The sequence below is a fragment of the Arachis hypogaea genome, chromosome 9, assembly GCF_003086295.3.
Source record: "Arachis hypogaea cultivar Tifrunner chromosome 9, arahy.Tifrunner.gnm2.J5K5, whole genome shotgun sequence".
In the NCBI taxonomy this organism is placed as follows: domain Eukaryota; kingdom Viridiplantae; phylum Streptophyta; class Magnoliopsida; order Fabales; family Fabaceae; genus Arachis; species Arachis hypogaea.
In genome coordinates this window covers 103,787,571-103,806,637 of record NC_092044.1, presented here as the reverse complement: position 1 = coordinate 103,806,637, position 19,067 = coordinate 103,787,571, and the positions used below count along the sequence as shown (strand labels likewise).

General features: G+C 29.4%; 1 protein-coding gene across 1 annotated transcript; it reads left to right on the top strand.

Moving 5' to 3' along the window:
- The first annotated feature begins 7,420 nt into the window (after window positions 1-7,420).
- LOC140175189 (uncharacterized mitochondrial protein AtMg00810-like) lies at window positions 7,421-8,635 on the top strand. The gene has a single exon (XM_072202128.1). The coding sequence runs from the start codon at window positions 7,421-7,423 to the stop codon at window positions 8,633-8,635; it is 1,215 nt and encodes a 404-aa protein (XP_072058229.1).
- Window positions 8,636-19,067: the final 10,432 nt, after the last annotated feature.

Genomic DNA, 19,067 nt, shown 5'->3' with positions numbered 1-19,067 from the left:
GTCAAATCTGATCGTGGTGGTAAATACTATGGAAGATATGACGGTTCAGGTGAGCAACGTCTCGGGCCTTTTGCTCTTTTCCTAGAAGGGTGTGGTATTGTTCCGCAATACACCATGCTAGGAAAACCTAGCATGAATAGTATTGCAGAGCGAAGGAACCGAACTCTTAAGGACATGGTAAGAAGTATGATTAGTCATTCTTCCTTGCCTGAATCACTCTGGGGAGAAGCCTTAAAGACCGCAGTATACATCCTTAATAGGGTGCCAAGCAAAGCAGTCAATAAAACCCTTAATGAAATTCGGACTGGAAAAAGGCCCAGTATAAAGCTTTTGCATATTTGGGGATGTCCAGCTAAGGCACAATCTTATAGGTCACATGAAAGAAAATTGGACTCAAGAACAATTAGTTGCTACTTTGTTGGTTACGCTAAGCATTCACGGGGTACAAGTTTTACAATCCTGCATCAAGGTCTGATTTTGAAATGGAAAATGCGAGATTTCTTGAGGATGTTGAGTTTGGAGGAAAGAAAATATTAGGAATATTACTTTTGATGAGGATTCTATAACTGATAATGATAAGGTCTTTGCACCTATTATTGTTCAAGATACGGTTATAGCACAAGAGCACAATGAAAATCCTATTGTAGATCTAGTTACAGTACAAGAGAACAATGAGAATATCATTATTGCTCAAGATACTGCTACAGCACAGGAAAATAATAAGAATCTTCCTCAATCCCAATCCATACAACAAGCTCAACAACCTCAAGAAGTGTCATTAAGGAGATCCAACAGAGAAAGGAGAAAATCCATCTATGGTCTCAAACAAGCTTCCTGTTAATGGTATCACAAGTTTAATCAAGTCATTATCTCATATGATTTTGAGGTAAATATTATAGATGAGTGTGTATACCGCAAGTTCAGTGGGAGTAAATACATATTTTTAGTTTTATATGTTGATGACATTCTACTTGCCAGTAACGATATAGGCTTGTCGCATAAAACTAAGAAATTCCTATTGAACAAATTCGAAATGAAAATTCTTGATGATGTCTCTTTTGTATTAGGAATCAAGATACTAAAAGATTGCTCTCAAGGTATTCTTGGATTATCACAAAAGGATTATATCAAAAAGATTTTAAGTAGATATGGCATGGAAAATTATAGACCAATGGACACACCCGTAGCTAAAGGAAACAAGTTTAGTCTCAAGCAATGCCCTAAAAATGATCTTGAGAAGATAGCAATGCATGATAAACCTTATGCATTAGCACTAGGAAATTTAATGTATGCTCAAGTCTGCACATATTCTGATTTATCATTTATAGTGGGAGTGTTGGGTAGATACTTGAGCAATCTAGGCATAGACCATTGAATAGCTGTTAAACGCGTAATGCGTTATCTAAAGAGAACAAAGGATTACATACTTACTTATCGGAGATCAGAAAATTTGGAGATCATTGGGTACTCTGATTCCAATTTTATGGCATATGGTTGCGAAACTTTGTCATTGAGCTTCATATAGTAGATGGCATTGAAAAATCATTAAAGATATTTTGTGAGTCAGCAGTACTGTACTCTAATAACAATAAGAGTTTGACAAAATCGAAACATACAGACATCAAGTTCTTAGTTGTCAAGGAGAAAGTTTAAGAAAAATAGATTTCTATAGGACATATAGGAACAAAGTATATGCTAGCAGACTCATTAACCAAGGAATTGATCCCTAAAGTCTTTCATGAGGACACTGCTCGGATGGATGTCAATATTTGTGATGCGTTGGTTTAGTGTGAGTTTATTTTATGCTATATGTCCTATGACAGATATTGAGTTATTTTTTCTGTAGAATTAAGTTTATGGTTTATTTCATGTTATGAGAAATGTTCATTTTGCAACATTTCTTTTGTGTTTGATCTCAATAAAGTTTTAACATTGGACTAGTTGGAAATAGACATGCATGAAATCACTTGGCATGTAATTTCCATATTACTCAACCAAATTTGATTTATGTCATTAAGTATATTAGGATGGTGATTGTCGTGGTTCAATCACGACATTAATGTGATAAAAGCTGCAGTAGTTCCATATCTAATGTATGAGACGGACCAGATTGTTAAAGTAATAAGGGAAATAGCATTCAAATGCGCGCATAAAGTTTATAAGATGTGATTATGTCAAGAAAGAATATATGTATTGCCCAAGTGGGAGATTGTTAGGAAATTATTTAATTTTCTAATTTGTTTGTGGGCAATACATCTATTAATTATAATCACAAATTATGCTATTTCAAATTAAATGACTTATATAATGGTGATCTCATTTATTATTATAAATGCTAAATTGAATAAGTCACAATTACTTTTGATTTAGAATTAAATGAGAATAAAACCAGATATTATCTTTTGTTCTTTAGATAATTATCTTTTGAATTTTAGATATATTATCTTTTGGACTTTAGATACTGTTTTATTTGGGCTTCAGGGTTTAATGGGAGCCATGCTCAAATATAAATAGTGCCTTCAGGGTTTCGGTCCCCAATATACCAAAGCCGCTTTTGTGCTCTTTTCCCATCAGAAGAGTTGCAATTCAGCCGCCTAGGAAAACAGAAGGTTTTGGTTGAAGAAGATCGAAAGAACCACAAGATCCAAACTCTTCCAATTGTATGATTCATGTTTATGAATTCAAGTACGCTTCCGCATTCAAGTATTTTATTTCTTAATGATTTAATATGGATAATCTCGAATTATGTGAAAATTCCAACAATTTATTTATATGTTTTGTATCCAAATACCTGAATCGATGAAAGTTCTATTGATGGAGTAACATTTATATGTGACAGACTAGTTGGATGAGTTTGTTATACAAAATAGTGTTAGTAAGTTAAAATTTTGTACTTTAGTGAATTTGGATCATTTTAGGAGTAAGTGAATATCTCTAATGGCCTACAAATGTCTAGTAGAATTGACATGTGAAGATTTGTTACCTAATTTTTTAGGTTTATGCTTGTTTTCAATGATGTTTAACTATCATTGCCAAAATCCGAAGTAGCAACATATAAAGTTATAGAAAAAATTTCAAGTGTACCTGGAATACCCGTATTTCATTTGTTTTAACCGTTGATTTCAATTAATATATATTATATATATTTTTTATAATTCAGATTAACGGTTAAAACAATTAAAATACCGGTGTTTCAGGTACACTTGACATTCTTCTAAAGTTATATATCAAAGTTGAAGATGTAGTGGATAGCTCCAGTCTAAGACAAATACAAAAGAGCGAGTTGTAATCTTGCATCCAGAATTTTAAACTATACTTTTATATTTTGTATGTAATTTTTTTACTATATAATATATTTATGTCATAATTATTTTATTCACTAATATTTTTTGCATAACTAATTTAATATCATGCACTCAAGTATTTGTAAGTAATTTTTACATACTTACATTTATATCCATTTTTAAAAAATTTGTTTGATTTTTAATAATAAATTAAATCACACAGTTAATTTCTATACTTTAATAAAATTACAATTTTATCCCTATACTTTAAAAATTTATAATTAAATTCTTAAAACCAAATATAATTTTATAATTAAACTTTTACTATTCAAAATATGTTAGAATTAACAAAATATTTTTCAATATATTCTTAAATTTGATTATGTGAGTTGTATTGGCTCATAATAAATAGCAAATGTTGATACATTTTAAAGACAAATATTGATACTTTCAAAGTCCCAAATTTAAGAATGACAAAAAAAAAACCCACAAACACCCTCTTCGCCTTCTTTGTTCTCTTTGAACTCTCTCTCCCTCAAGCTCCTTTGCTTGCTTTGCTTCCATTACTCCATCTCCTTAACAAAATTGTCGGTCTTAGCAAAATTAAATTTGTCATTTTCGTCAATAAGCTGAATTAGATTACATGGATAAGCCAATGCCCCGACAATAAAATGGGATACTAGTGATCTCGCAGAGTGGAGTTCATTTCCCAATGAGCATTCCTCCTGTTGGAGATGATATTAAGCTGGTATCTAATGGCCCACAAAAGCAAGCTGTAACTGATTATGGTTGAATAATTTTTTGATAGTATTCATTTTTGTAACTTTAGTTAGAATGATAGAAAAGCTTGTTTTGGTTAGAGGTTAAAGCTAGCAATAGTAATAACCTCATAACCATAGTTAATTTATTTACCATATTGAGTTAGGTTTTAGTAAGGTTAACTTTCTAATAGCTATAAATAGTAGATAACAGTATGTACTCTCGTGGTTTTTCTTTCAATTTTAGATTTTATATTTGTTCATATGACAAATTCACTTTCTCTGAGTTTGTTTCTTCCACTTCAGTCTTATTTTCTTCAATAAAATCAGATCTAGATCACGATTTTATCATGGTGTGGTGAGCGTGGAGGATCGTGAAAGAGGTGCAATTTTTGGATACAAATAGAGCATTGAATTAGCATCAATGGCTAACACTCCTTCTAACCTAATGTCGAGGGACGACTCACATGAGAGCTTTCAGGTTTGAAATCTAGCTCGCATTATAAGCCAACTATCGAGTTTGCAGCCACAATCGAGTACCAATCTACTTGCAGATTCAGCAAGTGTTTACTTCCTACACCCAGCTTTGGACAATTCAGTTCATAATTTCAACAATAATCTAAGCAATGTTTTTAGAGAAAGAGGACGAGGAACTCGTGGAAGCAGAGGTGGAAGGAATTCAGCACCTAAGACCTGTTCTTATTTTTACAAGGCAAGGCATCTTGTGGATACTTGTTACCACAAACATAGATTTTCACCTCATCTACAAAGGCAAAAATGACCATGAGAGACTAGCAACGGAGTTATGGCTAATCATATTGCTGCTGGAATTGAAGAGAGCAGCACTCACAATGTCAAGTAGGACAAGGAATGGTCAATCCCAATTCAATCAGAGTTTGAGAGATGCACTGCTTACCTTTTTTTGGCAAGAGTGTGCACAGTTTTTTCAAGGAGCAAATGTGAGAGATGTCAGTCAATCAAATGCAGGGAGTGGAGGTATATCTTTAGAGATTTATAAACTTTTTATGAGCTCTCAAATTGCACGATTTTTGTCAGTAAAAAGTTTTTTCTCAAATTCTTTGGTGCTTGATACAGGAGCTACTGATTATGTATCACATTCATTGCATTTTTTTACAAATTTTAGACATATTAAATCAATTCTAGTAAAATTACCAGATGGAACACACACAACTGCAACTATAAGTAGAACTGTGGTATTTTCAGCTATATTCTATCTCACAGATGTGCTGTAGATACCAAGTTTTAACTTTAATCTTTTATCTATTTCCCAAATTACAAAAGGCCTGCATTGCAAATGTGTCTTTACTGACAAACTTTGTGAGATATAGAATCGGGCCTCTTTAAAGATGATTGGTACAGCTAGAGCAAAGCATGGATTATACATGCTAGATTTTCCTGTATTAGAGTTAGCACATAAAGACAACATGGAAAATACAACATATAATAGGAGTACTAGGATTCTAGACATGCAAAGTCATAGTAACAAGATTTTACTTTCTTCTAATCTTAGGACAGCAAATTTGGTTACACAAACTTCAAATTTGTCTATTGAGAATTTATGGCATTTTAGATTGGGTCATGTACCCCAAAGCAAATTTGATATTATCAAACAAATATATCCTTGTGTGTAGTTTCCTGTATCTTCTTGCTCTAAACCATGTGTTTTTTGCCATTATGCCAAGCAGAAACGGTTACATATACCCTTAGTGAAATAACAAGTTTAAACAGTTTTGATTTAATACATATCGATATCTGTGAGCCAATGTCACTTCTTTCTCTACAAGGTTATAAATATTTTTTAACTGTAGTAGATAATAAAACTATATTTGTATGGATTTATTTCATGAAATTAAAGTCAGAGGCCAGCAGTTTGATCCAGAATTTTGTTGCCTATATGAAAACACATTTTAGTTCTCAAGTAAAGATTATTCGAACTAACAATGGTCCTAAGTTTAAACTTGATCTTTTTTGTGATTCACAGGGTATAGTGCATCAAACATCATGTATTGAGACATCACAACAAAATGGTATTGTTGAGCGGAAACACCAACATATTCTTAACATTGCAAGAACATTAATGTTTCAATCGTCCTTGACAAAAACTTTTTGGAATTTCGCTATTGGTTTCGCTATTCATTTAATTAATAGACTTCCAACTCCAGTTTTAAAAAATAAAACCCCTTATGCTACCTTATTTGGTAAGGATGCGAACATTAGTCACCTTAAAGTATTTGGATGCTTGGCTTTTGCTTCAACATTAACTCATGGAAGAAAGAAATTTGATAAACGAGCAAGAAAGAATATTTTTCTTGGCTACCCAGCTGGCACAAAAGGATATATTTTGTTTGATATTCACACTAGAAAACTATTTTTGTCTCGAAATGTGAATTTTTATGAACATTATTTTCCTTATAAATTTTTTCATGATGACATGCTCACAAACATAAATGCCTCTTCTCTAATTATTGCTGATTCTAATTTTAATGGATTTGATCTTTTTACTTATGATTATTTAAATGTATTTCATCCATCTCATGCAACTACTGATTTTTTTATGAGCCTAGTGACCATACATTACTCACTGATTCACATGTAGCTTCTACTTGTCTACCAAATAGTGCATCATCTAATTCTCATTCAAATGATAACATGCATAATTAGGATCTTAGACGATCAACTCGTACACATAAACTACCTTCTTATCTTCAAGATTATCATTGTATGTTACTTAGAACAGGAAGCTCTAGTAACCAATCATGTTCCAAATGGTACGATTTATCTCATATGGTGGATTATAGGAAGTTGTCCCCTATCCATAGAGCCTTTTTCATAGCAATAACCATAACGGTTGAGACAAAGACTTATGAAATGAATGCTGGAGAAATACAATTAGTGCGGAATTGTTCGCTCTTGAGAAGAATAGTTCACTCTTGAGAAGAATAAGACTTGGTCTATTACTTCTTTGCCTATTGGAAAGCGCATCATTGGATTCAAGTAGATTTTTAAAGTGAAGTTTAATCCAGATGGTAGTGTTGAACGCCACAAAGCACATCCGGTGGCTCAAGATTTTCGTCAATGAGTTGGCTATGATTACTTTGATACATTCAGTCCGGTTGTAAAAATCACCACTTTACGACTTATTCTTACTCTTGCTGCTGTCCATGGCTGGAAACTTCACCAATTAGACGTTAATACAGCATTTTTGCATGGTGAGTTGCAAGAAAAGGTTTATATAAAACCTCCCCAAGGTCTCGATGTTCCAAATGGTGCTATTTTGTAAGTTGAATTGTTCTTTATATGGCTTGAAACAGGCAAGCCGTCAATGGAATTTAAGATTAAGTGGTTTTCTTCAATAACATGGTTTTATCAAATCTCCTCATGATCATTCTCTGTTCATCAAGCACACTAAGTTTGGCTATTATTATTGTTTATGTTGATGATCTTGTTTTATCTGGAGATAATCTATTTGAAATCGAAGCTATTAAAAGGGCTCTTGATGCTGAATGTAGTATTAAGGACTTAGGCCGGTTGAAATATTTTTTTGGAATGAAAGTTGCTCGTAGTTCCAAAGGAATTACTTTGTATCAACGTAAGTACACTCTTGATTTGCTTGAGGAATATGGTATGTTAGAAGCTAAACCTGCTTCAGTTCCTATGCTATATAATGGGAAACTTTCTAAGGAGAGTGGCACAAGATTACCAGATCCATTACAGTATAGAAGACTACTTGGACAACTCCTATATCTCACCAATACTCGTCCAGACATTACTTTTGCAGTTGAGAAGCTCAGCCAATTTTTAGATTGTGCAACTGATGACTATTACAAGGCACCACTACATATTCTTCGATACATCAAAAAATTTCCTTCTAAGGGCCTTTTCTTCTCTTCAAATAATGATCTCAAATTGACTGGTTATTTTGATTTGGATTGGGCAACTTGTTCCGGTACTCATCGATCAATAACTGGGTATTGTTTTTTCCTAGGTTCTTCATTAGTGTCTTGGAAGAGTAAGAAGCAAACAACTGTAGCATATTCTTCCTTAGAAGCTGAATATCGTGCCATGGCACAAGCAACTCGGAAAGGTCAATGGCTTCTTTATCTTCTTAATGACTGCCATGTATCTCATCTTCAGCCAATTAATCTCTATTGTGACAATCAATCTGCGCTGTATATTTCAGCTAATCCGGTCTTTCACGAAAGAACCAAGCACATTGAAGTATATTGTCACATTGTTCGTGAGAAGTCTCAAACAGGGGTGCTAAAATTGCTACCTATTAAATCAGCTAATCTAACGGCTGATTTACTTACTAAAGCGTTATCACCGGGTGTCTTTGAACCTTTACTTTTCAAATTGGGCATGCTTGACCTACACGCCCCACTTGAGGGAGGATATTCTGTGGATGATAAAAAGTTAAAGGTTTCAACAAGTCTTAATTCAAGGGAGGATGATAATAATGTTGCTGAACTCGCAACTAATTCAATCAGTTTCAACTTGAAGGAGGATGTTGGAGATGATATTAAGCTGGTATCTAATGGCTCACAAAAGCAAGCTGTAATTGATTATGGTTGAATAATTTTTTGATAGTATTTATTTTTGTAACTTTAGTTAGAATGATAGAAAAATTTGTTTTGGTTAGAGGTTAAAGCTAGCAATAGTAATTACCTCATAACCATAGTTAATTTATTTACCATATTGAGTTAGGTTTTAGTAAGGTTAATTTTCTAATAGCTATAAATAGTGAATAACAATATGTATTTTCGTGTACTCTGTGGTTTTTCTTTTATTTTTAGGTTTTGTATTTGTTCATATGACAAATTCACTTTTTCTGAGTCTTCTTTTTCCACTTCAATCTTATTTTTTTTAATAAAATCAGATCCAGATCACAATTTTATCACCTCCCATCTCCTGAAAAAATAAACTGGGATAAAAACTGCTAAAAAATTCAATCAACAGCATCATCATTACAAATATATTCTTGCTGTATTGCTTACGACACTTCTACAAATCATAGTAGTAAATGTTTTATCTTTTCATATGTAAGACTAATCCATGGATCAATAAAAAAGGAAGAGTAAGTGATAATTACATCCTCAAAGATTTCGACTTTAGACTAGTTAACTCTTAAGAAAAAAAAAAGTACTAATTAGATCCTCCACAATAGCAAATAGTGGACATGTATATCCTTCCGTCAATAGATAGTGCAAAACGAAATTAAGTTGCTTATGTATTTCCTTATCTAGAGTAGTGTGTATCTTATTGTCATGTATTTCCTTATCTACAGTAGTGTGTGTCTTATTGTTGCAACATGAATATAAAAATAATGTAATTTTAAATAATAAAATATTCATTATCTTTTGAGTTTCTATATAACCTTAATCAATTGTTTTTTATTTACCACAAATTCTACCAAAATAGGTGAAGTTTCACTTCAAAAATTATTATCTTCCAAAAGACATTTCGAAAAGAGAACTGTTTCAGCTATTAAGTAAAGTAATTAATACTCTAATTATCAAACTTTAACTTAATAATCTAATTATCAAACTTGGATAGTTAATAACTAAATTAATAAATTAAGAAACATGTAACCAAAAAACTAACTTCAACGGTTGAAAAATAATAATTATGTAGTTAACAACTTAATTACAGAAAAACGATAACCACATTTCTAGAATTATACCATATCAGTGACCTGTTGATAAAGATACAAATTATGTTCTAGTTCTTGACAAGTATCCTAACCATTGCTATACATATATGGGATAAAATAAACGTCAATATAATAAAACTAACCACAAAATTGGCTGCCCCTGCGTAGTGCCATGTTGCGTTCAGCCTATTGATATTCAGATCACGTGTATCTGTGTGTGTCATCTTCGTCTTACTCAATAATATGGTCAGAAAGGGATAGAAGAAACGAGAAAGTGGTGGATATGTTGGAAATGGGGCCCAGAACATCGCTGTAAACGATATCTATATATAGGCGTTACCTAGTATTATCTCGTTTGCAGTGTAAACGAAATAAGTTTGCACGTATTTCGTTTACACTATAAACGAGATATATACGTATCATGTGCACTGTCTTATCTCATTTATACTGTAAACGAAATAAGTAATCCTATGCATTTTCGTAATAATTTTAAAATTATTTATTTTTGTAAATAAAATATTTATTTAATTTGTTTAAATTAAAAATCCTAAAATAAATAGATACAATACTAACAATAATTGTCAAATCACAATTCAAATTCTGTACCACAGGCAAACTTGTGAATCATTCATCATTTTGGATCCTTAAATTGAGAAAAGAAAGAACCTACACAACTGGAATTAATTTTAGCATATAAGCATGCTAAACAAATTAAATTATAAAAACACAAATTAAAATTATAATTTACATATACAAATAAAAAGACAAATTAAAAATCAATATTTTAATCGGTGTATATATGATTACATAATTTTAGTTGACATACAATTACTTATTAAATATTTATTATATATAAAGCTAAAATTTTTGGGATAATTTAGCTATATTTTGAGATGATCAATTAGATCTTTATTTTTAAATAGTTAATTGTCACTTTAATATTAATTACTATTAGCTAGAAGTGGTATATATTTTATGGTTGAAAATTATAGCTAATAGTACATTATGAATAATATCTTCTATTACTGATAAAAGGATCAAAATAATTAAAAAATTAAATAAAAAATTTGGATAATTAATTTTTTATTTGAAATATTTTATTATTATATAAATATTAGGTATAAAAGTAAAGCAAATGTGTAAAGGAAATCTAAAACCTATCAGTAAGTCAATAAACACAAGATATTTAAGAGAAAAGTGGACTAAATATTAACAATTTTAATAAATTCTTGAAATATTAAAGCATAATGAATAAAATAAAGGTTTAATTATTTTGTTGGTCTCTATAGTTTTGCAAAATTTTTAATTAGGTCTTTATATTTTTTTCTTTCAATTGAGTTCTTTTACCAATTTTTTTTAATTGGACCCCTATATTTTTTTTTTCTTTTTATTTGGGTCCCTACACCAATTTTTTTTTTTAAATGGGTCCATATACATTATACAATTAACCCAATTATTGTCAAGAGGGGCCTAATTGAAAAAAAATTAGTGTAGGAACCCAATTAAAAGGAAAAAAAATTTACGGACCTAATTAAAAAATTTACAAAACTATAGAAACCAATAAAATAATTAAACCTAAAATAAATCAAACATAACACAATTAACGAAGAGAAAAAGATAAAGAAATTGCAAATAGAAAATTTTATTTTGGTTTAGTTACTTCAATAGGAATGGCAATAGATTTTCATGAGAGGGGATCATGTCTATTGCTCCCCATTACCTGTCGCCGTCCTCGCCCCCGTCTTATCCTGCCACAGTAATGAGAATCCCATATTTATCAGCAATTTGGATACCCATAGATATTCCCAAAATTTTAAAATAAAATCGAAAAATTGAAAAAAAAACATAGAAAAATTAAAAAAAATCCTTAATTATCGTTACAAATATAACTACGAGTCTTCAAAAGAATTAAATAACAATTACCAACAAACATTATCTCCATTCAAATAACCAAACATTCATAACATAACTAAACATATCCAAATATTAAACATATTCATCACATTCTATGAACATAATTATCAAGCCTTCTTTCATTATGTAATGGTAGTGATAGTAGATTTCAATTTGTGTGGAATCCTACATCGAAAAGAAAAAAATAATTAAAAATTAAAATCATATAATAAATCAACAATAATATCCCAAGATTCATAAAAGTAAAATTCCAGTAATCATAGAAAATTCTAAGAATCACAGAAATAAAATCACAATTGTCACAGAAAATCCCAAGAATTAAGAAATAAAATCGTAGAAATAAGAAAATCACATAAATCCTATAAATAGAATCACAGAAATCAAAAAATCACAGAAATTACAGAAATAAATTAGCAGAATCATAGAAAATTCTAGGATTCAAGAAATAAAATAGCAAAAATAAGAAATCACATAAATAGAATTAACAGAAATCAGAAAATAACAAGAATCACATAACTCAGAGAAATAAAATCTCAAAAATCACAAAAAATTCCAAAAATCATAGAAATAAAAGAAGCATAAATCACAAAATGCCCAAGGAATCAAGAAATTAGAAGTTGAGTTACCAATGAAAAGGCTCCGACGCGACGGAGATGGCGACGCTTCTGCCTCGGCTGGGTCTGGCGGCGGCAACGACTTCACTTCGGCTGGGTGGGGGCAGCGACGACGACTTCACTTTGGATGAGTGGGCGGCAACGATGACTTCTCTTCGGCTGGGTGAGGCGGCGATGACGACGTTGTCTTTCGTTGGGTCAAGCAGCAAAGATGACGCTCTCTTCGTCTGGGAACAGGTGCGCTGAGTGGTGAGGAGGAGCTACTGATTTCAAGAGGTGAGGAGAGGAGGGTGCGGACGGTGGTGGTGAGGTGGCAGGAGGTGGTGGATGGTGGTGGTGACTGGTGAAAGGAGAGGTTCTGAATTTCAGAGAAGTGAGAAGAGAGAGCAGTGAGTGAGAAGAACAATAGTTAGGGATTATGATTTTTAAATCAGGTGAAGCACTGAAACTCATATATATATATATAACAGAGTATTTAGGTCATTTCATATATATGGGGATTCAACGGGTCCTTATGGGACGGAGACCTCTAGCCCTACCTCCTCCCTGTATAATAAACGAGTCTCTATCCTTTGTCCCGCAGGTACAAAACTATTTCTATATTCACTTTTCGACGGGTAAATTTCTGCGGATATTCACTCCGCTGAAAATTTTTGCCATCCCTAAAAGTCATTTTGAAATTAAGTGAAATATTAAAACTCATATATATATATCACAACTCACAAAGTATTTAAGTCATTTCATATATATAGAGACTAAACGGATTCTACAGAGTAAAGATCTCTATTCCTGTCTTTGTCTCGTATAATAAACGAATTGCTATCTTCATCTCCACAAGTATAAAATTATTTCTATATTCACTTCTCTATAAATAAATTTTTATAAATATCCATCCCGCTAAGAATTTTGCCATCCTTACACTTCACTCGTTACTATACTTTTGTCAAAAAATTATTTACAACCTTCAAGTTATATGTTATGTATGATTTTGGATTAGATGTCATTAACTAAAGAAATTAAATATAGTTATTATAATATATTATTGAAATTTAAAATTATTAATTATTTTCTTTAATCGGATTCCATAAATTAAAAAACAGTAGAACAATAAATGAGTTAAATATTTAGAAAACATAGATATATATAATGCTTAATATTGTTGACGATGACAACAACAACAACAATATTTTATTAATTCAACTATTAAGTATTTTTCGAAATTAATGTATTAAAAATATTATTACGTAATATAAAATTATATAAATATTATTAAAAATATTTTTTTATTTAAAAGATAACAACATATACTTATATAGGAGGGTTGATCTTTTTATAGAAATCAAATAATTTCTGTGTACAAAATGGTTAAGCACTAATTAGCTGGAATATCAATCACGGTATTAACTTAAGTAAACTAGGAATTATAATGTAAAAATTTATTTCAATATGTAGTATATTTTTTGTTTTCTATTTTTTAAAGAAATTGATAAGAGTTTAAAGTATAGGAAGTGTTTCACGTGTGCCATGGTACGGTACTGGAGTTTCAGAACTCCATGTACGATCAAGTTGTTTGTAAAATTTTATTTTTTAGCAATTATTGAATTATCAATTCACCCCACATCTAAAATAGAAAAGACTACGTTGGGTAGCTTGTAGCTTTGAGAGAAAAGGCGGGGAGCTGATCGGCGCACGGTGAGTTTCGAAGGTACTCCGTGGTTGAATCACGCTTTCAACGCTAATTAACAAAAATTGCGTTTTGTTACATTTAGAATACTGTTATCCATGCTTATTGTAATTAAATTCTTCAGTGTTTGTCTTTGTTTCAATCTCATTTTCTTCTTAGCAAGAACAACAACGATCTAATTTAGTCAATTTCTGTTTTAACATATATGCTTTTCTATATGAGATGCAGTGTACTTTTGCTAGCATTCCGAAGATAAAAATAACAATCTATACACTTTAATTTAACTTTTACTTCCATTAAATTTATAAAATGAAAAATAAGTTAAACCAGAAAAAGTTTGCGATACAATTTATAAACATCACAATATGATATGTCAATAAATTAATTACATTAAAAATTAAACTAAAACAATCCTTTTTATTTAGTTCTTGTTATATATGAAAACTGAATTAAGTACATCAATTTTATTCTTGTTATGTATCAAAACTGAATTATATAGCAAAAATAATTTAATAACAAATTTATAATATCTTTAAGGGAGTCACTTAAATAAAGACGTTTAAAAGATATTTTTTAAGATGTTTTCTAATAATTAAAATTTAATGTATATAATTGATTAAATTATTTATTTTTGTCAAAATTAGATCACATAAATTGATTTGATCGAAAATTCAGTAAATTAAATAAATCTTAAACCGATCTAAATTATTTTTTTATATAGAAAATGACTAAAATACTGCTATTATATATTTTTTTGAAATTTTGAAAATTTTAAATCCTAACTCTATGACGACACAGAGAGAAGAAAATAATTAGAATTTAGGATTCTCAATATATATATATATATATATATATATAATAAGAATAAAAGTATTTTAGTCATTTTCTATAATAAAGATATTTTAGTCATTTTTATAAAAAAATATAATTTAGATCGATTCAAAATATAATTTACCAATTTTTTAGTCAAATCAATTTATCTGATCTAATTTTGACAAAAATAACACGATTTAATTAATTATATGTATTAAATTTTAATTATTAAAAAATAACTTTAAATAAAGACGTTTTAAACTTCTCTTATCTGAATTGCTTCCTATCCCTAAATCTTCAAAAACTGATTTTTCGGAATCATTAATTTTGATATATAACAAAAGCTACGTAAAAAAGATTGTATTTAATCTTTTTTTGTTGAAGTGTTATTTTTTTAATTATTTTTTGCAATGTTTTTTTTGTCTCAATTCTGATTTTATAAATTTAATTTCTTTTTTTTTTATTTTGGTCAACTTAGCCATATAAAAAGAACACTTTATCAATGAATTATAATTTAAATGGCATAGTCTTTCCATACTCATTTAAAAGTTGCGAGTCCGAATCTTTCTATTTTTGGTAAAAAAAAACCATATTGAGTTATCAAAATATTCCATTTCTTAAAAATAAATTCTGACCCATAAGTAAATGGATTGACCAACTAGTGAACTAACTACTAGACCAATCCAACTTAATTAATTTCTTTTTTTTTTGGTTTACCCAAACGGTATCCCCCAACTCGACAGGTTAAGAACTAATCCGTCGCACATCTAAGCTCCATTTAAGAGTCTACCGCTGGCCAATGAGTTGCTGCATGCACAAAACAGAATTCGAACTCCCGACACTTACTTAAGCTGACGAGTGAGTTGACCACTCGACCAACCCAAGTTGGTTATTTCTTTTCTTTTTATTTGTTGGGTTTTACCTCAATATGTCATTAAAGGGCCCATGATTAATCGGACCTCAATGCCAAGTCCAGAAGCCTAAGCCATGCGGCTGTTAGCAGGGGTTACAACTTACAAGTCCCGTCAGTTCACTCAACCAAATTTTGGCCAAATCTGACCTTTAACATTGGGTTAACAGCTCACTTTCACCACCAGTCGAATCTCCATACTGCATCCCACCTAACTTGAGTCCACAGTATCAAAGCTTTGCCTCATCTTAGTCAATGAAATTTTTTATATTAAATCTGAATGCATATAGATACTGAACAGTACTGTGGCGCACGTGAAGCGTTTTCTAAAGTATAATTTGACTCTTATGTAAATTTCTGTCTCACTCCGATTTGATTGATTTAAGTTAACAAGAGAATGTTGGATATGATATAAATCTGGAAAATGATCACATATACCGGAGGAAAAAAACGGAACATGATATTCATGGTACGAAAAGTTAGCCCATTTGCATGGATGTTGAAAGGACAAAAATAACTTTGATTGCAGAGGCAAATATCAACAAAGAATAGCTCTAATTTCTAGTGGCTTAAAAGAAATGTTAGTGTGCGGCTTGTGGTCAAGTGATCTACCGTAAATTCATATATTTATTTCAAAAAAAATATTCTCAGAAATATGTTATTTACTTATTTTCACTTTGAAAATTTGGTTTTGTTACAAATATAATTTGTGTTTAAAATATTTACATTTCTTTATTATTATATCTTCATTAAAAAATATAATTAAAAATATTGGAAAAAAAACTTTAATAATATCTCCTATTTTAATTTAAACTAACTAGGTTTTTAATTTTAAATTATAAGTCTCACAAAATTTATGGTTTGAATTACCACCATTAAATTAGACTAAAAATATTTAAATTTTAAATTTTAATTTTATTTTAAACATAAATTCCATATAATTGAGAGTATGTGTTGTCTCAAATCTTTTATTTTATTGTCTATTTCTTTACATTTTAATAATTTAATTATTCTGTATTTATAATTAGATTGTTATAAAGGTATCTGTAAATTAAAGGTATTCATAGTTAAAAACTTAATCAGATCTTTAATTACATATTTTTTAAGAAAAATATTCTATTAATTTTAACATTTTTAACATCAAAATAATCCAATTATAAAATTCAAAGCAGTATAAGACTAAATTAAGAAATATAAATATTTAATTATACAATTTTTAAAACCGTATAAATCAACACTAATTATTTCATATGAACTTGTCAATTTAATAATTCTTTCATTAATATAACCAACAAAAAACTATGGTACTTTAATTTGAAGTTTGAAGGGATATATTTTTCATTCAAATTATTCAGAATAATTTTTTTCACTTTAAATTTGCCCTGAATACAAAAATATTGCATAATATTAAAAGAACTCTATATTATTTTCAATTATTCATTTTATAATACATTAAAAAAAATTTCAACTTTACCCCACAAATAATTCATCCATATAATATACAATAAACAAATTAATACAAATTTTATATACATTAAATAATTCGATTTCACAATCTCACTCAATTTTTTTCTCTCATCAAGAATATTATTTTATCTGTATTTTGCATAATTCAATTTATCTCTTATTTTCTTGAACCATTGCTGTATTTTTAAAAAAAGAAATTATCCAATTACATGTATAGTATTCTTCCCATTCAATTAGGATCATTTCTTATTCGTTCCATGATTACCAAAAATTGTTTTCTTCCATAATTACACAAATATGCTTATTAGGCCCATTTTTAACAAATTGCCAACTTGGTTGTACGCTCAAGACCACGCGAAAAGCCGAAAGCACACCATGACACTAAGCTTCATTGCACATGGTCAGACAAGATAATATATGAGCTTCAATACTTTTCAACTACATAGCCGTTTGAAGCCCACCGTAAGCTCCTCCTCTTCATGTTCACTCAAAAAAAGTTTCCAAAATCTTGAACGTCCACATAATTTATATTATATCTAAATGGTCAACATAGATGGAATATCACGTTCCGCTAAGTGCAACGGAATACGAGAACCACTTCCTATAAATCTTCCCAATTTTATTCAATCTTACACTATCATGATTGAGTTATGCAGACTAAATTTTTGTAATTCAAATTTTCGTCTTATCATTAGTTTTTGTTTTTGTAAAAGCAAATTTTACCTGTATTTAAAAAAAAAAAGTCAAAAATAATAATGTTGTTTATTTTTTGTTTCTATATTTTTAACCTATAAGTAAAACAATCCAAAATATTTTTTAAAAATAAAATAACTCAACATTTCTATGTATTATATGTAATATTTTAAATAAAATATATTTTTACTAATATTTGAATAAAAATTGTATTACATAACAATATTTTTTTTTATAAAAATAATTAGTTAATAAGTTTTTAATAAAACAATTAATCATTTATGAAATAATATAAAATAAAATTTAATTATTTTAAATTTTTATGTTATAGTTAAAAATAACATTTTAATATGAATTTTTAATAAGGTTAAAATTTTGTGATAGTAATTTTAATGAGTGAAAATTATGGCATTTTTAAATAAATAATTTAATTATTTTAGTTACCAAAATATGTAATTTGTAACGTATTTAATAATTTACATCGCATTGATTTATTTTATTTATATTGATATATGAAATTTGAAAAAATATACATATTTCGTTTACATTGTAAATAAAAAATGTAATTTTTAAAAATAATAAAAAATATTAATAATTTAAATTAAACCAAATTCTTAAAAATTAAATATTTAAATAATAGAAAAAATGGATAGTTTTAAAATAATAGGAAAAATAGGTAATTTTAATTGATTAATAAATGATTGAGCATATCTTATAATTTAAAACTTCCCATTTAAAATCAGCATATTATTTTCTTAAAATTTGACATAAACTTCATTCGTCATCGCAATGTCTTTGGCAATGGCGAAGAGACTTGTATAGTCATGTGCTTGTAGAATTTTCTCTCAATGGCATTATTTTGTGGCTGAGAAATCAAAGGAACACGAATGTATGCTTTTTGAAATGAATTGGTTAGGGATGCAATGAGTCCTTTGCTATAACACTTAAATATTTTTTAAATTTAAATTAATCTAATTCGATCTATTTTTTTATGTATTCATTGACAGTTGAATAATGGGTTGGTTTCTAAGAAAATAATGTGTTGATTTTATATGGATAATTTTAAATTACATGATGCGTCCAGTTGTCTATTAATCAGTGAGTTAAAACCGCATTTCTCTCATGTTCTTTTGAAACCGTTCATATTTTCTATTATTTGAAACATTCCAGTTTTAAGAGTTGTCATTGATCAAGAGGGAAATCCAAAAGAAACTCGAATTTTTGGCGCAATCGCCCGGGAATTGAGACAGTTAAATTTC

Bases quoted from the DNA above. Each gene is read 5' to 3' on its own strand.
- LOC140175189 (XM_072202128.1), top strand. From the start codon at position 7,421: ATGGTTTTATCAAATCTCCTCATGATCATTCTCTGTTCATCAAGCACA.